The sequence below is a fragment of the Trachemys scripta genome, chromosome 1 (assembly GCF_013100865.1).
Source record: "Trachemys scripta elegans isolate TJP31775 chromosome 1, CAS_Tse_1.0, whole genome shotgun sequence".
Taxonomy (NCBI): Eukaryota; Metazoa; Chordata; order Testudines; family Emydidae; genus Trachemys; species Trachemys scripta.
In genome coordinates, this window is record NC_048298.1 from 29,666,809 (window position 1) to 29,691,277 (window position 24,469).

Here is a 24,469-nt window from a genome sequence, read left to right on the forward strand (position 1 = left end):
ACAAACAATTTAATACTGGTACACAGTGATGATGATTGTGAAGCTTGGTTGAGGTGGAGAAGTCAGAGGGTGGGATATTTCCCTTACTGCTAAATGATGAACTAGCAATTGGCTGAGCCCTCAAGGGTTAACTCTCTCACTTTTCAAGGCAGCAGGAGTGGAGGGAGATATGCGCTTTCCCCTTTAAGTACACTGCCTTGTTAATTAGATCAGCTTGCTGAGACTGCAGCTGCTGCAAGCTCCCTCCGTCCTGAGCCCTGGTGTGTCCCTCCTACTCTATGGAAGATGGGGTAAGCGGGGTGCAGCTGCAGGGGGAGGGGGACACCCTGACATTAGCTCCCCTCTTCCTTCCCTCCCCCCCGCACAGCAAGCAGGAGTCTTAGGGAGCAGCTCCAAGGCAGAGGGCAGGAGCAGTACATGGCAGTGGGGGGAGGGACACAGGTGAACTGCAGGCAGCTGCTGCACAGGGAACTTAGGGGAGCAGGGCGCTGTTAGGGGGAGCTGATATGGGGGCTGCTGGTAGACCCTGGTTCCAAGTCCCCACCAGCTAGCTGCAACGGGCTGCTCTTCCTGCAAGCAGTGGACAAAGCAGGCAGCTGCCAAACAACGTTAGAAGGGAGCATTACAAAACTTTAAACGAGCATGTTCCCTAATTGATCAGCAACGTTAACCGGGACGACTTTAAGGGAGGAGTTACTGTATTTATGAAGACGAATCTAATGTCTTGCCTTAACTGGGCTCACTCTAGTTAGAGTAGAGGCACATTAGCAGAGTAACAGGGGAAGCTTGCACTGCTACTGCCCATTACTTTATCTGTTCTGTGGCTTAACAAAGGACTTCAACCTCCAGGGCTATCACTTTTCACCAACATCTAGTTTACTGGGGATAAATCTTCCCCATTACTTCCACCTCTTCTTCCAAAGTAACAAATAATTCCTAGAACCTGTCTATACGGTGAAGTGGTGAACATCAGTGGGGTGTGAATTCTGATCCACACCAGCTGGCCCATGTTGACCCTGCTAGTGTGCACTGAAAGTTCCCTAGTGCATGTTAACATAGTTATGTTTGAAACAAGATTACATTGACATACACTAGGAGCTTTTAGTGCATGCCAGAAGGGTCTAAATGGGCCAGTTAGCGAGTGACACACTGGTGCATATTAGAATTCACACCCCACTGATGTGCACAATTGCACCAGGTAGACAAGCCCCTATATTTATGAAAACATCAATCTCAGGGAAGTGGGACATGCCCATCTCGAGGAAGATTTGCAAGGAATATTTAGCACCAAAAAACAAAAACAAACAAAGGGACACTCCCTTTTCCCTCTCTTCCAAGAAATGTGTCTTGGTTGGAAGCTCAGCTAATTGAAATGCAAATGTCAATGGGACAATACAAAAATTTCCCCAAAATAACAATTATCGCACTTGCTTTATGTAAACTACCAAACCCAAAGGAAGTTTAGTCAGTACGCTGTCAAGCTGGTGTTTAAAATTCAGTACAGTACATTTTGCTGAAGCCTTTCAGAGACTCACTATCCTTGGAAAACAGGGGTTCTTTAATGTTTAAATAAGGTAAGAAAAGACCCTTGCCATCTATCATTAAGCTACCAATTGAATATGGTAGATGGATGGTGGCTCCCAATTTTCTATTCGTCATATTGGACATAGGAATACACTGAAGATTGCTTCACTAGTGACCCGAATAGGGTTAAAAATGAAACAAACCAAAAAACAAGTATTTTCAACAGTCTGAATAAAAATCACCTTTCCCTTTTCAATTAACCAGGTTTCACTTTCTTGATATATACAGTGTCATAATCCTACCACGTCTCTAGATGTCAAAAAATTCTTTAAGGTAGAACAGGGTAGGTAAGACTTGAAGTCATAATGTAAAATATGCAAAATTAAAAGAACCCGCCCCTCCCCCGCAAAAAAAAGTTTAAAGGCCTTCTTTATGCAATATAAAGTTACAAAAGGGACATTAAAACATGTTTTAAAATAATGCTGTTTATATTGCAGGCCACCTTTAAACTCAACAGCACCCCTCCCATTTACTTTAATGGTAGCAGGATCAGGACCCCTGCAGATAAACAATTTTCACATGTGCACCAGTTGAATCGGTAAAGATGAAATGAAAAATTTCAAATACATTAATTCTCACCCTCCCTTCCCTCCCAAAAATCAGCAAACATCTATTACTCCAAGAAACATGTCCAGGTAAACAGATATCTTGTTAATGGGGAGCTGGCAAGACTTTTAATATGAGACTGAAACTGAAGCAAAGTCTTGAAACAGCTCTGGATCACCTTCACTGGCTCAAAGCTCCTAGTTCTTTCCCCACAGTGTTTGTTATCCAGGAAATTCAATTCAGAATCACAATTGCCGCCACTAAGACATCTACAGACCTGCCATAAGCATTTAAATTGAAATTAAGAAGGCTGTCAACTGATGCCAAAGGAGGGGGAGGGGGAGAATCATTTTCATCAGTACATGTTATTAAAACTTTATTCCTGCCTCTCCTCCTCTGATAATTGTCATTTTTGCTACTGTGATGCTTTTGCATAAACACACATTGTTTGTAGGAGAATGCTGAACATTTGAGCAAGTGCAGAGCTGCTGTGATGTTTCCTACTGATCACTGCTGCACATTGCCTAAGTCTGAAATGGAAATACACTGCCCAGTGGTCACTGGCATTAAACACCATCAGGGAGTAGTATGATTAACATGCTACAGCTTAAAGGGTGGTTACGCTCTCTATTTCCCTCACCCGCACTTTGTAAAAGAGTGAGGTCAAGGTTGATCATTGCCCCATATGGCGTAATTTTAAGGATAATATCAATGTGTGTGAAAGAGGATTGGGGAAGATGAAAACAGGGACACAAAACAGCATAAGCCTTGCCTCCAATTATGAAGTCTGAGAGGAAGCCCCTAAGGTTTCCTAATGGCAGAAGCAGAGGCTTGTAAGGAGCAGACAGACACCAGCCTGAAGAGGGGAGGGGAAAAGGCATCAGGGATCCACTCTGCAGTAGAGGAGACAGGCAGGACAAACTCCACCCCCAAGTACTCCTCAGGGAAAGAGAGTAAGCGGCCCCTTAGAGACAGTAGTAAGGAGGCCATGGACCCCTGCCCCTGGTGAGCACAGGGACTACACCCCAGGAGCACAGATCCCCCAAAAGGGGGTAGGGAGGGATGAGTTAGTGGTGGCACAGGGCCACAATCACACTTCCCTTTCCCTACTAGCCCACACAACGGGTTGACTGTACACTGGGGGAGAAGCCTGCACAATCCACATTGATGGTGCAGCTTCCACATGCCCCAGGCCTGCTGGGGAGTGAAAAGAAGGATTGTGCCTCCTGAGCCACCCTGCAGATAAATGATCCATTTTCTTAAGCACACAATCTGGCCCTTCGGCACAGCGGGGCTCTCACACTAACACCCCACCACTCCATGCTCCCTCTAGTATAGGGGTCAGCAACCTTTCAGAAGTGGTGTGCCGAGTCTTCATTTATTCACTCTAATTTAAGGTTTTGCGTGCCTGTAATACATTTTAACGTTTTTAGAAGATCTCTTTCTATAAGTCTATAATATATAACTAAACTATTGTTGTTTGTAAAATAAATAAGGTTTTTAAAATGTTTAAGAAACTTCATTTAAAATTAAATTAAAATGCAGAGCCCCCCGGACCAGTGGCCAGGACCCGGGCAGTGTGAGTGCCACTGAAAATCAGCTTGCATGCCGCCTTCGGCACGCGTGTCATAGGTTGCCCACCCCTGCTCTAGTACAACCGGTTGCACATTTACTTTCCTTAGAAGAATCAGTACTATATGCAAAACTGGGGTAGAGACTGACCTCTTGCTTCTGTATTTAAAACATCTGTCTCCTCTCAGAGACAAAGCAACTGATGAGGAGGTCACTTTCTGACTAACACTCTGTTAATAATGTTACGAGTAACTTTAACAAGCAAACCTTTTCTGAATTCATTTTAAACAAACACCTGGGGGGTCATTTCCACTCTTACCTCATTCGTACCCACCATCACCTTGATTCAGCTGCAGAAATAAATCTAAACCCATAGCTCACAAGTACCCACACCACTGGCCTGTCTTGGAAGAGTTGAGACTTGCAGGCTTGTATTTTAAACAACCAACTGTCAAACAATTAGAAACCTCCTATGAGACCCCACACACTCCCAAATCAGCTGTTCATGGAATCCAAATTTCAGGGACACTCAAAGTGTCACTGACTGCCTTACAAATTTCACAAACTGCTTGCACTCTGTTCAAAGCTAATGATTCAAAGATAAGATCGGTTCATTCATTTGCATAAAATATAAACTGACTGACGGTTAAAATGTGTCTTCCAAGACAGCCTGGTTAAATGCTACTTTCCCTACTCACTAGGGCTTCTCCTGACATCCCTCTGTACATGGAAGTCTCACTGAAGTTAATGGGAGTTTTGCATAGATATCACAACCCTCGCAGCAGCAATAGCTGCATTGGACCCAATTAGAATCAAGGCCTGTTTGTGCTAGGTGCTGTACAAACACAGAAAGACGGGGACCCTGTCCTGAAGAGCTTACAATCTCTTTGAAAACGACATTTTGAAAGGGGGGTAACAAACCAAAGGAAGGAAGGTTAAGTGTAACAATGATAAGAATATATAATCACACAGACCTGCTAGGTGCACATCTCCAACGTTCTGAATTATTTGTTTGTGGTAGCACCTACAGTGTGTTAGGCATTTTCCAGGTGTACAAAAGGGGAGAGCCCTGTCCCAAGGAGTTTGCAGCCTAAAGACAGACTGTCTACCTGTCTGAGGACAGAAAACAACAAAAGAGCTTTTCTGTACAAATCAGTAAGATACATTGTAGGCAGCAGGGCATTAGTGAGTTTTAAGAGTGGAAAGGCTTGGGCCTTGTGAGTGAATTCAGGGAGCTTAAAACATGCAAAAGGGTTGTGCATTAAAGGCACAGAGGTGATGGTTCAGGACACTGACAAATGGATGGACCAGAGTGAAGTAGACGTGAACAATATGGAGTTATCTCCCCCTTCAAACCTGCTTGTGTGGGTAATTTAAATGAAGCCATACGTTTTAGGCATTCTGTTATTCAAACACGTCTGAGTTATATCAAGTTTAGACATAACATCCTATTTATCTTGGCATAACACAAATCCCTACATTATCTGCCTTAGCAAACTCCTCACAGGGACTTTTTATCTTCAAACCTTGTTAAAACATAAGCCTGCCAAGGAATTGCCTTACAAATAAATATCTCTAGAAGCAAAGACCCCTAACCATCCCCTCGGTTACACCAGGGTGGCCTCAAGAGGGGGGGCCCAGGAGAAGACAGGGCCATGGCTCTATCTTGCCAGCAGCCAGTCCTAGCAGCCAGTCCTACCCAGCCAACAAGACTGGCGGCTGAGGAGCATGCTGCAGCATCCTTGAGAGATGGTGCAAGGTATGCACGCCCCTGGAGGGGCACTCTAGGAGCCTGAACTACAGTTTGCATTATTTAAGTACTGCACATGCAACTAACTTTGACACCTGAGTGTGATTTCCCCTATCCAACCCCAATGCTAGAGATTCCCCAAATAAATTGCTGAAGATACCAAAGCTTGATTTACCACAGTCAGATGGCATCGTCTTTTACATTAAAAGGCAGAGGTACGTGTACTTCTCAGAAGAGTGGTCACCACTTTGAATGCATGGTTCATTACTGTGTTTTATGCCAGTTCAAAGCCCCTGAAGTCAATGAAGCTACGCTGGCATAAAACGGGAGTAACAGGGTGGTGAATCAGGCCCTATGTTTTGATGTCTAGTATCTCCAATAGGCTTATAAATCATGAACAATAACTGTGGCATAACAATAACACTTCAACCTCCCTGGTCACTCAATTACAGACCTAAAAGTCGCAATTCTCCAACAAAAAAACCTTCAAAAACAGACTCCAATGAGAAACTGCAGAATTTGAATTAATTTGCAAACTGGACACCATTAAATTAGGCTTGAATAAAGACTGAGAGTGGATGGGTCATTACACAAAGTAAAAACTATTTCCCCACGCTAATTTTTCCCCTACTGTTACTCACACTTTCTTGTCAACTGTTGGAAATGGCCATCCTGATTATCACTACAGAAGTTTTTTTCTCCTGCTGATAATAGCCCACCTTAATTGATTAGTCTCATTAGAGTTGGTATGGCAACACCCATTTTTTTCATGTTCTCTGTGTATATCTATATCTTCCTACTGTATTTTCCATTGCATGCATCTGCTGAAGTGGGTTTTAGCCCACAAAAGCTTATGCCCAAATACATTTGTTAGTCTCTAAGCTGACACAAGTACTCCTTGTTCTTTCTGTGGCAGTGAGTTTCCGTGCCTGGAATCAGTGGAAAGAAAGGGAGTGATTATTCAGAGCCCCTACAACAAAAATACAGCATTAGGGTGATTAAAAGCAATATCAGACCTTTAAATCAATATCAGACCCTTAAATCAATATGAGACAGAGACGATACTCCAGGTTGGATATCAGGAAAAACTATTTCACTAGGAGGGTGGTGAAACACTGGAATGCGTTACCTAGGGAGGTGGTGGAGTCTCCTTCCTTGGAGGTTTTTAAGGCCCGGCTTGACAAAGCCCTGGCTGGGATGATTTAGCTGGGAATTGGTCCTGCTTTGAGCAGGGGGTTGGACTAGATGACCTCTTGAGGTCCCTTCCAACTCTGATATTCTATGATTCTATGATTCTATGATATCTATGTTAACTACCCCACTGGGTTGTTTACAAACGATGAGAAGGGACAATTGGCTGAAAAGTGAAATTAAGAGTGAAATAATTTTTGATTCCTTCTACCCTTGCCCATAAAAACTCAACAATCCTTCCTCACTGCACCACTTTATCACATTAGACTGTTGAGCTATATTGTTCTCTTAAGTCCTTATTGTATTCAGAACTTATTAAAAGGAACCATAGCATTTATTGCATTCTTCGGTGCTTGATTTTACTCTTAAAGTTTCACTCCTTTTTTCCAGGCCATCCCTTTCTATAAAAGTGTGGGCCAATGCCCATTGCTGACCTCTCTTAATGAAAATATATTTTTAGATTCACTGTGCTAGCTTAGTGCCCTGCCCCCCGCTGGCCCTCTCATTTCACTTCTTGCTTGCAGACAAAAGCCCTGCTCAGGTAGACTCCTATATCATTCACTGGGGGCAGGGCCAGCCTGAAGAGATTGCAACTTCTTTTAATGTCGACAGCCCTGAGAATACCAGAGAAGGGGGACAGGACCAACTTTGTTCCCTTGTCCATTCCAAAAAATAAGCTGCTGCATTTTTAACAAAAGACTAGGAGGGGAAGGGGAATAACTACCCTCTAGGGCAGGGGTAGGCAACCTATTGCACACGCGCCAAAGGCAGCATGCGAGCTGATTTTCAGTGGCACTCACACTGCCTGGGTCCTGGCCATCAGTCCGGGGGGCTCTGCATTTTAATTTAATTTTAAATTAAGCTTCTTAAACATTTTAAAAACCTTATTTACTTTACATACAACAATAGTTTAGTTATATATTATAGACTTATAGAAATAGATCTTCCAGAAACATTAAAATGTATTACTGGCACGCGAAACCTTAAATCAGAGTGAATAAATGAAGACTCGGCACACCACTTCTGAAAGGTTGCCGACCCCTGCTCTAGGGAACAGCATCTGGGGAAATGGGAAGGAACACCTGTGTGTCCCCTTCTCCCCACAGAGCTGGAGCAGTCTGGGAGACAGAAGGGGAAAGGCCCATACACACACTGGAAGGCTCAAAACTGAGCATCTGTGACTCCCAAGAATCTCCTCCAAAGAAGATGGCAAAGCAGGGAGAGTATTTCAGGGAAGCCCAGCAGGCCAGTTACTGACCCTGATCCCAACTGTTGAGCTCCCTGTGCTCTACTCCTGGCATGGCAGAACTGACAGAGGCCCCTCTGTCCTCCCTCGCCAGTGAGCCTTGATCTGCTGTTGGGAGGAAGAGGGCAGCACACAGGTCCCAAGAGTGCCCTCACACTGAGAGCCACTCTCACAGCGGGACTTTGTCCACTCCAGCTCAGAGGGAGGGGTACCATAGTCAGAGGCAGACAAATAAGCAAATGCTTTAAAACAGTAAAATGTCCTTCACTATGCTACCAGAATAATTTATATTATCCCTTCAATAAACAGAAACAAACTCTGAAAATGAGTCAAAGGTTTATTTTTAACCACTGCATAGGATCACTTTTCCTTTTAGAGAATAGGCTGGAACTGTTTCAACTCCTTATCTTTTTGGCAGCACTTTAGAACTTTAAACTAGTAGCCATACTATGCAATCCAACCTTTCGCTGATGTATGTTCCTTTCCCTATGCTTGCTGGCCCATGAAGAGAAATGGCTCACCATGAAATATGTTAAGGGTTTCTTTATCATTTCAGTAAATAACTCCCTTTATATTAAAGCTACTTACTGGGGGGAAAAAAGCCAAGAACATGCAAAAACAGTGTTTTACAGATTACAAGAAAGACTTTCATTGTGTCCAGGGTCACATACATACAAGTTACACTTCTGTTTCTCTGTTGTACAGTGAAAATAAAGGCACATAATACAGGAATAAATGCATAACTGGATGATTTTATTTTCTCCATAAAATATCCTTAGGCTAGAAGACACTACCTACGAATCTGATGAAAATTCTAATCTTCTCATTCAAAGTCGCACACAAATTGTGATGAAAGGACACAGCACTGGGAAAAAGAACTTGTTGATTATATTAATCCTTCATCTTCTATTTATCTTCTTACATTAGTATCCTCTTTCCTTTATAACACAGCCAACAGTACTCATCTATTTCTTTATTTAATCCTTCATAATGCTATCATGTCAGACTAAAAAGCATCAATTTTAAATAACCATACGAATTATTTAATTCCATTATAGATACAGGAGCTCTGAAATGTGTGTCTAAACTATGACCGAATATTTAATCTCAAAGCCCTCTTTTGTTCTTTACAGAAATGGCTTGTGTACCTAGATCCCTGACATACCTAGATCCCAGCAACTTACATCTCCCATAAGCTACCCACAGAGCACGTCAGTATCCTTGCACCCTTCAATTAGTTCGTTGAGTGTATGGAATAGCCTTTTTTCCACTAAATCTAATCTCTTATATCTTTGTACATGGCAAATGAAAATTATTTAGTAGGAACATTCCTGATTACTCGAAAAATACCATATCATAGCTTAATTTTCCAATTCTCTGTACACAGTATATTGTTTCCTTTACATGAATTTTCATAGGAGAATGCACCAAAATAGAAGCATTCTTGCAGTGCTGCCTGCTTTTTCAGTACTTAGCTACCGTAATAAATATTAATACTAGAATCTGGTAAAAAATATCAAAAGGCAATAGCAGACACTGTCAGAGGGCCCTCAAAAGGAAAGTCTACCAGTGAGGAAGCTGTCACAATCTTCCCTCCACCTGTGACTCTGAGCAACCCCAAAAGTGAGTAGGCTTGACCATGCAAAGGGCATGGACAGAGTGGTTGGGGAATGTGGTGATTCAATGCATCCCCTCAGCAACTGTTAGGGGTTTCAGAAGAACTGAAAACTAGAAAAGCCCAAAATAACTGAACATTTTCAATTTTATTCTTCCTCAAAGGACACCCTGGACTCGAGCCTGCGCTCCTATTGTGACTAGACTCTAAAAGAACATGAAGGAGAGTTTTGCCTCAATTAGGTGAGCAGGACTAGTGCCAGGGTTAGTTAAAAATTAAAACAAAAACAGAAATCCCAGGGCAACTACATAGGCTGGGCCAGATCCTTGGGTGGTGTAAATTCGTGTTATTCCATTGAAATCAATGAAACTGTGCTGAGGACACACTAACTGGCCCATTGTCTTTACTACTTTACACATAGCGTTCTTGAAGTGTTCTACCTTACCTTGTTGTAGTACTGCACCTGAACAGAGTGCCACTGTCCATCACTGACCCCTCCTGGAACAAATGGTGCAACTGTTGTAGTGGTCTCCCCTGAAATGTTAGTTGGAACATGAGGAGAAAAAAAAAAAAATAGTCACCATGATGGTTACTCTGATTTAGTGACCTGCTCAGCACTGTACAAAACACGAATAGAAACACAGTCCTGCCCGAAAGACAACAGTTTACCAGCCACCCATGAAATCCAGGCCTAATACAGTATATACACTAATGGTAATTTAACATGCAAGAATTTGGAGTGTGAGTCTGAGAGTTGCTGAGTACTCTCAGTTTTACTAGAGTCTATTTTGGGTGCACAAACATAAAATTGACTTCTGTAATACGTCAGTGAAACATGTTTCTTTTTGCTGCTGCAGAATGTAAAAGGAGATGTACAGGATAAACAAAGCTATTGAAAAAGTTGTCAAATGAGAACATATCAACATGAGTTTTGTTGCTTTTTCTGTCGTTAACAAAAGTGTGAAGTGTGATTTTTGGTTTGAAGAGTATCTTGCTGGCTAAAAGCACATCAATGAAATCGACTTCTAATCCAGGCTGAGAAGCTGGAATCTGACAGCTCTACTGGAAGGAGTGTTACAGAAACAAAACACTTTTCTCAGAAGAATTTTTAATTTCTAAACTTGTGGTTAAGGAATATTGTTTGCAGCCACTCATTGATTAAAATCAGGGTTGCTTTGTATATTATATTTGTAAGAGTAGAGGGTGTTAAGTCAGGTATGCAAACCAGAAGAACTAGCATGGTGATTATTCATTGCTGCTGTGAAGTAATGACAAAACAAACATTTACAGCAAAAGTACATAAGGGCCTGGCAAAGTGCTTTGGATTTCCACCCCCCTTTTTAAACACTGTGACAAAAGTTCCTGTTACCGAGGAAGAAGAGAAGAAAGAACATTAGACAAACTACCTATATAATAAGTCACAGAAAAAACAACTCCCCTCCCACAAGTTAACAAAGCTGATAGTTTCACATATTGAACATAAAGCGTGCATTCTCCTCTATATTCATAAGTAACCTTTCACTATTCTCTTCTGTGTCTATGACTATCCCTTAAATACACCCTGATTATTCAAACAGTACAGACTACAGTTTAATATCTGGTCTACATTTACCTTGAAAGGGACCTCAATCATTGATAAGGATAATGAAAAATTATGCTAAAAGTTCATAAGCAAGCTTTTGTGAAGAAAGACACATTGATCTCTAATTATTTTATCTTGATCTCTGCTAAAAAAAAAATGTTGCTACATATTACTCCACAGGCAAAAGTGACTGCCAATATGTCCAAAACTTGTACCTTCCTGTTAATTTTTACCCATGTATTCAAAACAAACCATTCTCCTTCCAAAGAGAACAGCATCTCTAAATATACTGGGCCAAATTCTGCTCTCATTTGCCCTGGTGCAAATCCAAATGAAACTTCATTGATTTAAATGGATTCCCCAAATATACACCAGCTGAATTTAGCCTATTCTCATTCATCCTCAGGCTGTCTTCCTAACAATCTGATTCTTGTTTAGACAAGGAAAGGACAGGCAATACAGAATAAAACAAAACTCGCAAAACAGAAACACATTATTTCATAACACTTACCCATTAAAAAAAGTCTATCTTAAAACATGCTTTTGAGCTCTGTAGGTAATAATATAGAAATAAAACTAGAAGCATTTAAACATAAAGTGCAAATGTTGCTCACAAGTACATTGGTGTAAATCAATGGAGTAAATATAAATGGATTTACAGTGGTGCATTTGCGAGCACCCACACTCCAGGGAAAGTTAGGCTTCAAATTCTATTGGTCTTACATTTTGTAAATTGTATTTTAAATAAAACCCAAATTGCTGCCAGATGGGACCCAATAACATTCTTTTTAAAGTAGAAAAATTTAAAATAATAGGATTATTTCATTTAGAAAATGCATATGTTATTATATGTACATATATATGAATAAATATACACACGAACATGCTAAAGGAGCACTCAAGAAAGATAAGGCTGTCACAGAGAAGAGGAATGAATTCTTTGCATCATCTTCACTGCAGAAGATGTGAGGGAGATTCCCACACCTGAGCCATTCTTTTTAGGTGACAAATCTGAGGAACGGTCCCAGGTTGAGGCGGCAACAGTAGAGGTTTTGGAACAAATTGATAAATTAAACTATAATGAGTCACCAGGATCAGACGGTATTCACACAAGAATTCTGAAGGATCTCAAATATGAAATTGCAGAACTAATAAATAGTGGTATGTAACCTACTGCTTAAATCAGCCTCTGTTCCAGATGACTGGAGGAAAGATAACATAACACTGATATTTTTTTTAAAGTTCCAGAGACAATCATGGCAATTACAGACTGGCAACCCTAACTTCTGTACCAGGTAAACTGACTGAAACTGTAGCAAAAACAGAACTATCGGACACATAGTTGAACTTGGTATATTAGGAAAGAAGCAACATAGCTTTTGTAAAGGGAAATCATGCCTTACCAATCTATTAAAATTCTTTGAGGGGGTCAACAAGCATGTGGACAAGGGTTATCCAGTGGATATGGTGTACTTGGACTTTCAAAAAAGCCTTTAGTAGACCCCACACCAAAGGCTTTTAAGGAAAGGATACGTCTTCACTACCCGCCGTATTGGCGGGTAGCAATCGATTTATCCAGGATTGATATATCGCGTTTCGTTAAGATGAGATATATCGATCCCCGAACACGCTCACCGTCGACTCCGGAACTCCACCAGAGCGAGCGGCGGTAGCGCAGTCCACGGGGGAGCCGCGGCCGTCGATCCCGCGCCGTGTGGGCCCCAGGTAATTCGATACAAGATACTTCGACTTCAGCTACGCTATTCACGTAGCTGAAGTTGTGTATCTTGGATCGATACCCCCCACCCCCAGTGTAGAACAGCCCAAAGTAAGCTGTCATGGGTTAAGAGAGAAAGTCCTCTCATGGATCAGTAACTGGTTAAAAAATAGGGAAAAGGGTAGGAATAAATTGTCATTTTTCACAATGGAGAGAGGAAAATAGAAGATCCCCCAAGGATCTGTACTAAGACCTGTGCTGTTCAACATATTCATAAATGATCTGGAAAAAAGGGTGAACAGTGAGGTGCCAAAATTTGCAGACAATACAAAATTATTCAAGATAGTTAAGTCCAAAGCTGACTGCGAAGAGTTACAAAAGAATCTCAAAAAACGGGGTGACTGGGCAACAAAATGGCAGATGAAATTCAAGGTTGATATGTGCAAAGTAGTGCAGATTGGAAAACATAATCCCAACTATACATACAACACGATGGGGTCTAGATTACCTGTTACTAGTCAAGAAAGAGATCTTGGAGTCATCATGGATAGTTCTCTGAAAACATCTGTTCAGTGAGAGCAGCAGTTAAAAAAGCTAACAGAATGTTAGGAACCACTGGGAAAAGGATAGCTAATAAGACAGACAATATAATGCCACTACGTAAATCCATGGTACACCCACACCTTGAATACTGTGTGCAATTCTGGGTGTCCCATCTCAAAAAAGATATACTGTATTAGAATTGGAAAAGGTACAGAGAAGGGCAACAAAAATGATCAGGATTATGAAACAGCTTCCATATAAGAAGAATTAAAAGATTGGGACTCTTCAGTTTAGAAAAGAGATGACTAAGGAGAAACATGATGGAAATCGTGAATGGTGTGAAGAAAGTGAATAAGAAAGTGTTATTTCCCCCTACACACAACACACAAACCAAGGGCCACCAGTGCTTAATTTGTGCTAGGGCTGAGCCCTGGCACCTCTAAGCTTGGCTGTTCATTGCCCTGGCACCTCTGGGATTGCCACATCAGTTATGAAAGTAAAAAAATTTCTTGAGCCCAGGCACCTCTTTCATTACAAATTAAGCACGGGGGGTCACTCAATAAAATTAGTTGGCAGCAGCTTTTAAACAAACACAAGGAAGTACTTCTTCACACAATGCATAGTCAACCCGTGGAACTCATTGCCAGGGGATGTTGTGAAGGCCAAAAGTATAAGTGGGCTCAAAAATGAATTAAATACGTTCATGGAGCATAGGGCCATCAGTAGCTATTAGCCAAGATGGTCAGGAACACAACCCCCTATTCTGGGTGTCCCTATATTTCTGACTGCCAGAAGCTGGGACTGGACACCAGGGGATGGATCACTCAATAATTACTCTCTTCTGTTCATTCCCCACGAAGCATGTGGCACTGGCCACTGTTCGAAGCCAGCATACTGGGCTAGATGGACCACTGGTCTGATCCATACTATATAGCTGGCCCCATACTATATAGCTTCAGGACAAAATAAGTTCAACAAGACAAATAACCTGCTCTTGTATCATGGTTGTTCCTATTTTTAATACCACTCTCTTCTTCCTCTCAATAAAGAAAGTGTTTGAGGCACTGTCAGATAACTAATGCTATCCAGATGAAAATCATCATCTAGCCCAGGGGTCGGCAACGTTCGGCAAGCGGCTCGCCAGGGTAAGCACCCTGGCGGGCCGGGCCAGTTTTATTTACCTGCTGACGCGGCAGGTTCGGCTGATCGCGGCCCCCACTGGCCGCGGTTCGCCGTCCCGAGCCAATGGGGGCGGCGAGAAGTGGCGCGGGCGAGCGATGTGCTTTATAAAGCCTATGGGCTTTATAACTGGTATGCTGACAAGCCCTTATCTACATAGTGGGTGCCACCGTTATAATATAAAGCCTGCCACAAGTTGAAACATCTTACTAATCTCATCACACATTATGTCATGAGAGTTACTGTCTATGCAGGATCTGCAGCTTAATGCCCCATCTAATTAAAAGAATACCAGTAGTAATATTAACTACAGCAGATGAGCACCTATGAATACGAAAGAACAATGACCCATCTTTAAATGTTTGAATGCCATGGGAGTTTATAGTGAACAGTTGCTTACCAAAAAGCACCTCTTCCAAAACATCAGACTTCACTTAACAAGTACCAAGCAGCTACTTGATGTATAGTAACACTGGCAGTTCTCTTCTCAAGCTCATAGCTCTCTTTAATCTTCCCCTTTACTTAGAAATGATGAATTATTGATACTGCCCAACAAATACAAAGATTGTGCACTCTCTTTTCCACCCTTACTTCCAAGGACTGAGAGGTTGATCTAATATCTAAAGGCCTCTGTTCCTCTAGGGCCCAATTCTATTCCCATTGAAACCAAGAGGAGTTTTTCAATGGACTTCAGTGGAATGTGGATCATGCCCTCAGTGTGTTGTTCTGTAGTTAAAATGGTTTGATAAATGCCCTATGTTGTAACGGTTGATGATGAAAGAGCTGCTGAATCCAAACCACAAAAATAAAAAATAAAGAATACAAGCAAAGAAAGTAAAAAGATCTGGGTAAATGAACTGTTATACAATACAATAGTGCAATGTTAATCATTTGTATAAAAGAGCAATAACTTGGTAAAGTTTTAAACTTAATTAAAATCTTTAATTTGGGATCTATGAATCAATCTAGGAAACCACATAAAATCTTTAATGAGGTTCATTTCAAAATGCAGTGAGATGTTCTCTTCTCTGTAAAGTTATTGCTAGTATTTACATATAAAAGTATCAAACTAAATGGGCAAGGAACACCTTACCTGCAGAGAATGTTAGTTGGATCTGTTCTTCAATGATCTCAAGAGCAATAAAGTCATGTTTCTCATTAAAACGTCCGTTGTAGAGGAGCAGAGCATTCCTTTCTCTGGTTGCAAACCTGTAACATGCAGACACAAATTTCATATTTAATTATCTACAAAGTGAAGAACATACAATCCAGCCACTCTGAAAATAGATGACATAAAAGCTACCAGTCACCATGATCTCAAGACAGAATGCAGCACTGTAACTGCATAACGCATCGGTCTTAAAATTCATTCTCCTTTGTTACCCCTTTCGCCAGCAAATAATAAAATTAAGATAATTAGTAGTACATATTATTTTAATGTCTACAGGAGTCAGCAAGAGAGGACCTTCCAGTGGTCAGAATGGACTGAGTTATTATTTTTTGTTGAGCGTCCGAAAGTGTGAAATGCTACAGCCTAAATTCAAAATGATGCAGTGAGGGTCATACATAGATGAAAAAGAGTTGAGGAGGGGAAAGACAAGACTCACATTAATAATGTCACATGGTTAATCAGGGCTTGATCCTGCACCAGTCAAATCAATTGGGAGTGAGACAAATTCGCGCATCTTGATGATTCCATTAAATGAGTTGGGGTTTTCTTCATTTTTAATTTAATGTTCTCTAATCTCAAGAATTTTATGCTCCAGAAGCAGGAGGAGTTTCCGCTTTTGTGCTAGGAAATAACTGATAGCCCTAGTTTTAGAAAAGCCTAGTTTTGGCCTCTGCAGCTCCTTTAAAATTTGGGTAGGGCTCATTATCAAATTCTTTAAATTTATCTATATCTATAACTAATTTTAATGTGTGAAGAAAAACAGAAGTCATCGGAAGTTTTTACAATTCTAAACAGTAGTAGTCTGCATTGATTCTGTATCATCAACCTCTAGAAAGCTTTGTGACCTAAAAGTTTGGGGTGTTCCAAAATAACACACTTGTCTTATAAGTCTATGGAAGACAAATTTGAATTCAAAGCTCTGTTCCATGGAAAGAAGAAATGGCCTCTACCATAGAGCATGAAATGTAGCACCAATTAGTGGGGCTCTTGTGGAATAAAATGACCACAATCTTCTGAATCCTGACTCTAGAGAATTAGGAAGAGGCAGGTATTTCAGAGCACTGTGTCCTGGCATCTTCATTTTCCAGATCATAGTTTAATTCTTAACAAGACATATAGGTTATACTTACCATATGTTCTCCCTAAAGAAACAGATGCCAGAATCAGAGCTGGCTGGAAACCAGAATTTCCATTCTGTGGGAAAATCTGACATTTCAGGGGACAAAACTGTTCCAAATCAGAACGGAAAACTGAAATTCTGGTTTCTCATGAAACAAAATTTCAAAAAATTTGGATTGGGGCAACTGAAATGTGTCATTTTGTTAAGGTAAAATGTGTCATTTTGATTTTATAGTTTTATTTTTTTTAAAACATGTGCATTATATTCACCTATTAAATATTATATTTTATATATGAGTGTAGCATTGAAATTAATATTGTACTATAATACAGAATTAGAAATTAAATAAAATATAATAATAATATATAGAGATATACCTATCTCATAGAATTGGAAGGGACCCTGAAAAGTCATTGAATCCAGTCCCCTGCCTTTACTAGCAGGACCAAGTACTGATTTTGCCCCAGATCCCTAAATGGCCCTCTCAATGATTGAACTCATAACCCTGGGTTTAGCAGGCCAATGCTCAAACTGCTGAGCTATCTCTCTCCCCCAAAATGATAACATTGAAATGAAATGTTTCAATACTATCAAAATGAGATAATAAAAGTCCTGTAGAAAATACATCAAAACTGGCATATTCCTATGAAATGTTTCAATTTTGACTGAACTGTACTTTTTGAGAGAAAACTGCTCCATCAAAACAATTTCAACCATCTCTAAACAGAATATATCTAAAGAAAAGAGAGCAGAAGTGATTAGTTAGTTGGATAACAGTGTCAACTTCATATTTCTGTCTAAAAATGTTACTAGAAACTACTAATAAGAGTATCAGGGGGTAGCCGTGTTAGTCTGTATCTACAAATACAACCAGGAGTCTGGTGGCACCTTAAAGACTAACAGATTCTAATAAGAGTACTATAACTGAACATGGGTAAAATATATATTTTTTCCAGTTTGTTTACCTTGTGCATTTAACAACACTTTGTATAAATTCAGTTTCACTGTTCTGTTGATGGTCAATTGAACTTCCTGTCTCATGCACTAGTAATTTGGTGTTCTTGCTTTAGCTCTCTTTGCTGCAAAGAGCTGTATATACACATCAGCTGAGGAGCAGAATTTTTTTTAAAGGGAAGGTTTTGGTTCTTTGTTTTAATTTCAGGACGTACTACTTACAGAGTGCTTTATCAGAGACTGGAATTGTTTGAAATAAATCTTTTTTAAAAAATCAGTTGACAATTCCCTTTAAGTGAGGCTGAATGACTAAGAACTCTTGGGAGAGAGAAGAGATGGAGAGGAGGTGGGGCACGTCTGATAAATGTCCCAAAATAACAGTGAGATTTAGCATGCAGAAATAGGGTATATGGTAAATAAGCATCTGACTACTTGTTCTCTTTCCTTTTCCCTTCTGTAAGAACATATGGTGAGTATAATTTATAGGTTCCAAACCATTTAAATGCTCAGAATGCCTCATTAGCTTGTAACATAGTCAGTGAACATATGGATTATTTTTAAAATCCCATTTTAGTCATGAGAATGAACTAGACAAACCTCCCACTCTTTGACCTCTTGGCGGAAAGTGGGGCTGGAGGACCCTGAGATAATAGGAATATTCACAAATCAAAAAATACGTAAAGGCAAATCCTTTGTCTAGCCAAACTTCTACTTCTTGATTATCCTGAAGTAATGTTTCCCTCCTGCGTTGGAGGAGAATAAGGGGCAAGAAAATACTCAGCATAAAATCTAAAAGCCCATATAGTTTGTCATCCTGACCCATATAGGGACAAATTCTGTGCTAATTTACATCCTGTGAAATGCCATGAAGCTAATGGCACCTCTACCCCAATATAACGCTGTCCTTGGGAGCCAAAAAATCTTACCGCGTTATAGGTGAAACCGCGTTATATCGAACTTGCTTTGATCCGCCGGAGTGCGCAGCCCCGCCCCCCCGGAGCACTGCTTTACCACGTTATATCTGAATTTGTGTTATATCAGATCGCATTATATCGGGGTAGAGGTGTATTTAATTCAGCACCAAATATGCCTATGGAGTTTTTAAAGATTTTGAAGTGGCTGCCTGGTGTGAAAACTATGATGCTAAGCCTTACTGTTTGCTGTTTCTCAGTAAGTCCCACAAGGTGACTGTGAGCCATTCTAACCTGCAGCAGAACAGTTTCACACACCACACTTTGAGAAGCCTGTAAAATGACACCATGCGCTGCTGGAACAATTCTCTGGTAGTACAAGAGCTGAGCTGGCAGCCTGCCTCCAACACTCCCTTTGCATTTCATGTAAATCTGACAGTTCCAAGCCTTTTTTTTCCCCCTTAGCTTTCTCTTGTCTAGCAGAGTTGACGCTTGAAAACCTTCCTATTTGGTTTTGAGATCTAATTTTGATCAGAATCAATGCAAAGCCATTCTATATATTCTTCACAGTTTTCACAACCTTCCATACTAACCTTGATAAGTTATATTTATTGTAACTGCATGCTTTGATTTAACCATGGTTTCAAGACTCCACACAAAAAAAATGTGACCACTGTAGTGTTAAGGCAAGATCAAGAGTAAAATGGAAACATTCGGCAAAGAAGCAGCAAGCTATGCTTGAGTGTATAACAAGAATAAGCTAACTTTGAGGGTTTTCTTAGACTAAGTAAAGTGATTGATTTTAGCTAACTCAATAGCTAACCCGGACCTCTTTTTCTAATCTAAGCAAACACCCAAAGTTAGCTTCTTGTTGTTGTTTTTAATCCATATTAGGTAACCCCAATCCTTTCACTGGTGTAGACGCAGCTTAGCACATTTTACCTTGACTCTGCCAAAGTCAACCCTTGGCCAGCTAAATCATGGTAAAATCTACCTCCAAAGAATCATTCTTCCAATCTTTGGAGCTCACAGAGATCCTTGGGTGAGCATGTGCATTCATACACATGGAGACAGTGATTAGGGCAGGAGAAGGTGGTCTGGTAGCAGAGACAGATGCCATCACCTCCCTGCTTAAAGTCTGCAGGGGCTATGCAATAAAGTTAATTTAGCTTAAGGAAGCAATGAGTTTTATGCAGCTACATCTGTCCCTGTGCTATACAACCCTCTTTGTAGGAGTGCCAGGAGCAGCAGAGGGTGGTAGAGGGAGCCAGCAACCCCAACTCTGCTGGGTGCCCCACTGGTGATCAGCACAGACTCAAAAGTGGGCAGCACTAGTTGGGTAGAGGCATGGCCAGGCCAGTTGTGGGACATGCTGTTTTAGTCCATCTCCTCGCCAGCCTCTGCCAGATGCAAATTGAATATGCCCTCCTCCAGCAGAATCCCACATTTCCTCTCTCCAGGCACAGTGTCTCCTGCTGGCCCAACTGTGCCCTTCGGGGCAGGAACCATCTAACTGCTCTGTGTTCGTACAGTGCCGAGCAAAATGGGGCCCCACTCCTGGCTACCTTTTGGACAATACCATAATAACATAATTAATAATAATCTCAAGTAGCATGATTCTAATTCTCCCATAGAAGTTGATGGCAGATTTCCCACAGTAACCACTTTCACACATATTTAACTCTGGGGGCTACAAATATACAACAACATTTGGCCCTAAATCCAAATCAAGGAGAGATTTGGACTGAATCCTTTCTTATCAAGACAGAAGAGAAACGAACTTACATGAGGGAAACAGTGAAATGGAAGCGCTGTCTTAACCCTTTGAAGGTGACAAATGACTGTGGAGGGAAACTTCTTGTTGTCATCTCACAGTAAGGTCTCTCGTACTCTCCTGGGGGACACTCGCATTTGAAACCTCCTACCAGCAGATTAACACAGGTTCCTCCGTTTTTACATACTCCCGGTACGCAGCGGCCAGAGCGGGCATTCACTTCGCAATACTCGCCTGGAAGAAGGAGAAACAAAGATCAGTAGGAAACACTTGGCGCTAGATTCCAACTAAACAACAAATTGCCAGAGATACCAGTGAAGGAGATCAGTTATTATAGCTTAAAAAAAAAAAAAAAGCTAACGTGTTTTTAAATGTCTGTACATCAAGTTAAGTAGTTGTAATTGCAACAGAGTGTATGTACATGCTGCACTGTTTCTCAAATTTTAATTCTCTGCATAGTTTAGGATAGTGTTTCTTTTTCAAATACTTCACAATGCTGGCTCTAATTTTTAGATTTCTAGGCTGCTTTCAGAACTGGTGGTAAATATATACCAGGAAGAAGGTGACATTATCATGTAAAAACCTGAATACTTCCTGTCAGCTAAAAAATGTGTCAATGGTTCCAGCATTTGATATTGTTTTCAACCACCCAGGATCAAATGTTCACTCCCGACTGTGAATGGTGTAAATAGATAAGTGTTGCATTTCCCCTTTAATGGAATTCAGTTTTACTGCAGGTGTCACTGACTAAGTACAACTGAGCCAGGAATATAGTATTTTTAAAGTGTGTGCATTTATATAAAGAATGGGCAGGATGTAGGTGACATGCATAGTGCTTTCATTTTTTTTTCAGAGTGTCCTACCGACATTTACTTCGCTTTCCAAACAACTATACAGTCAAGTCATTCAGTTGTTAAGAGACATATATACCGATTTACAAATTTTTTATCCTCAAATGCTGTAATTTTATTCCATACCAACCCCCACTCCAACCCTATATTAAGATTTTTGATAATCTTAAACTCTCAAAATTCAGGAAATAGCAAAGGTAAGTTTGTACACACAACCTTAGCCCTAATGACTTTTGCACATGCATTAAAATTTGGTCAAGATTTTCAAAAATGCTTAGTGAGTTTGCAGTTTACAAGGTCTGTAGGAGACATTCTTGAGCCCCTTTACACCATACAAAATCTGCAGAGGCTGACGCAAAGGCTGCTGCAGAATTAACTGTTTTACAGAAAACTAGTTCTCTCTCTGTGTTAATTGTTTAAAATTTGTCTATCAGAATGTGGGTTGTGAGGTAACTGCCATTGTTATGCTTGATTATATCTACCCAGATCCTGCATGTAAAAAGTGTTCATAAAAACGAAAGTGGGTTTATATAATTAAATTAATCCCAGAAACAGTGCCAGATAACTAAACGTAGAGCAAAGCTGTGTGGCACAACCCAACTGAAGAAAGAAGTTTCCAACACTATAATATTTGCATAAATACTAGTCACAGGTCTATATAAAAACTTCGTAAGCGCATTCCTAAAGAATTCAAAACAATATTTAAGGAACTATGTCTCTCACACATACAAAACACAGTAGCATAACAAGTATACCATTATCACTCAGCAAGTCAAATTCAGACCTGTATAAGAGGGTACAGCTCCAGTACAGCCTACATCATCAGATCTGAATTTAGCTCAGTCAGTGCCTATATTGCTGATTATAATAAAAGTTACCTGTTTTAGGCAGCTGTGTGATATCTATAGGCGTCTGCTTGGAAACAATCAGAAAGCTGGTATCTTAAAAAGTACCTATTGCGAGGCATGCTAGATCTAACCAACTCTGTTCCAGGGTTGCCAAATATTTGTATAAATTGGAATTATACTCCGCATCTTCCCCCAAGACCCCAGCCCTGTCGCTTCCTCCTCTTCCCCCTTTGCCCTCGCCACTTACTGGATTGTCTCCACCTCTCTCCTTCTGCCCCGGGGCTGGGATGGGAGCTGCTGCAGCCTGACAAGAGCTTGCCTACAAGTAGGAGGTGGCCCTGGCTGAGCAGGGGCTGGCACGGGTTAATGACCTGGCACCTCTCCTCACCCCGGGGTAACCGGACTTTTGGTGTCAGGTCAGTACATCTGACCAAATGCTGACAGGTCCCCTTTTCGACCGGACTTTCCAGTTGAAAACTGGGCACCTGGCAACCCGAAATGGCGCCCAGACACAAAAGCCAAAAGCCAGACTGTCCAGGTAAAACACTAAAAAGGAATCTTTCACACAAATCTAGAAACAGCAAAAGCCACAATCCCTCAACCAGAAGATAAAAATCAAGGCCCCAATTCAGAAAAGCATCACTGCTGAGGAAAGCATTTAAGCTAGAGCTTAACTTCAAGCATGTGCTTGTCTGAAGCAGGGCCCAAGTTCCTAAACTCTCATTTTATCAAGTTATTATTAGAATTCTGAAACAAACCCTTGAAAAATCCCTTCTATTTTCTACTACCAGCTGTGGACACCAATTCAGACAGGATTATCTGAATGGATACCCAGCATTAGCCAAGCAAGGAGGTCAGGTAGATTACAGTGATACACAACATGGTTCCCTCATAAGAAATTACTATAAATCTGTATACTCAGGTGCGGTGCTGAATATGAAGGAACAAAATAATCAGACAAACAAGTTTACTAAGAAGACATTAAGGAATGCATTTACTGGTGAGTAGCTTTATAACCACAGGCTCCCTCTCCACCCCAACAATCAGAGCCCAAGCTCCAGCCTGAGCTGCAACTTGAAACCACTGTCCGCAGAGCTATTTTTAGGGCACTAGCGGGAGCCCCGCTTACCCAAGTCTGTAGACCTAGGCAGGGAGGCTCACTTCTGCAATCTGTGTAGACCTATCCAAGGACAACTCACCCCTCTTCAAGAATTAGAATGACACATTTTCTACATAAAAGACTAAGCATGGGCTTGCCCCATTTTAAAGGAGTAGGATATTTAACGATATAAATCTCCAACTCCAAATGGAGTGGAATCCTCAAGGCCTGCTGAAAAGAGAACGATACACTTGACAAAAGCAAACAAGGCACAGAGCTGAACACAAACAGACATGATACAAACAGGGAGGATTGTTTCCATTCTGAAATGCTGTTGGAATACCATGGCAATACAGAGGGTTCTCATAATATAAGACTCTAAGGCTGCATTCATTAATCCTTCCTTATTCTTCTATGCAGAAAGAGTGCATAGACACAGTAGACTGCTAATTTAGATACAAGAATAATTCCTGTTTATAGCAGACAAATATAAAACCATTTAATAAACAAGAGAAAGGGCGATCTTGTCTGAAATTGGGGATCTGCAGTGGTGATGAGAGAACTAGGGGATCTGCACTGCAATGAAGAACGGCTGCTGCAACCTGTGCGTGTAGCTTAATCGTCTGGTTTATGACTCAGCCAATCTACCCCCGACTGTAACTAGCAACCTTTTCTCTATTAAAGTAATTTAATATTTCCTATAGTGTTGGTATTTGGGGACTCCCTGAACATACTTCTTATGTATCACAGCTCCGTGAAATCCAGGCAGGAGGTGTAATGCTACAGTGTCCTTTAGTCCTCATAACATGTAACAGAGTCTTTTTCCACAATGAAACCTAGAGTGTGCATCTTTGGATAATTCTGCTTTATGTGTGGCTATCATGCCTCATGCAGACTTTTGGACTTTGAGAAATCTTTAATAAGAGCCAGCAACCAGTCAACTATAAGTCAATCAATTTGTAAACACCTACAGGATTATAGGGTTATGCGGAATAGTCAGAATGTATTTGTTAAGAACAAATAAAGCCAAATCAACCTAATTTCCTTCTTTGACAGAGTAACTGGCCTAGTGGATGGGAGAAAGCAATACATATGATATATCTTGATTTTAATAAGACTTTTGACACAGTCCCACATGACATTCTTATAAACAAACTAGGGAAATGTGGTCTAGATGAAATTTCTGCAAGATGGGTGCAAAGTGGTTGAAAGACCT

General features: G+C 40.8%; 1 protein-coding gene across 4 annotated transcripts in view; it reads right to left on the minus strand.

Annotated features, from left to right (window-relative positions):
* Positions 1-24,469, minus strand: part of CELSR1 (cadherin EGF LAG seven-pass G-type receptor 1) — a 265,428-nt gene that overhangs the window by 93,287 nt on the left and 147,672 nt on the right. For all 4 annotated transcript variants that reach the window (XM_034767045.1, XM_034767036.1, XM_034767029.1 and 1 more), the window contains exons 3-5: positions 20,467-20,689; positions 15,619-15,734; positions 9,950-10,038 (exon numbers count right to left, since the gene is read on the minus strand). In XM_034767045.1, the coding sequence (XP_034622936.1) occupies positions 9,950-10,038; positions 15,619-15,734; positions 20,467-20,689 (428 nt within the window). The remainder of the gene's footprint in view (positions 1-9,949; positions 10,039-15,618; positions 15,735-20,466; positions 20,690-24,469) is intronic.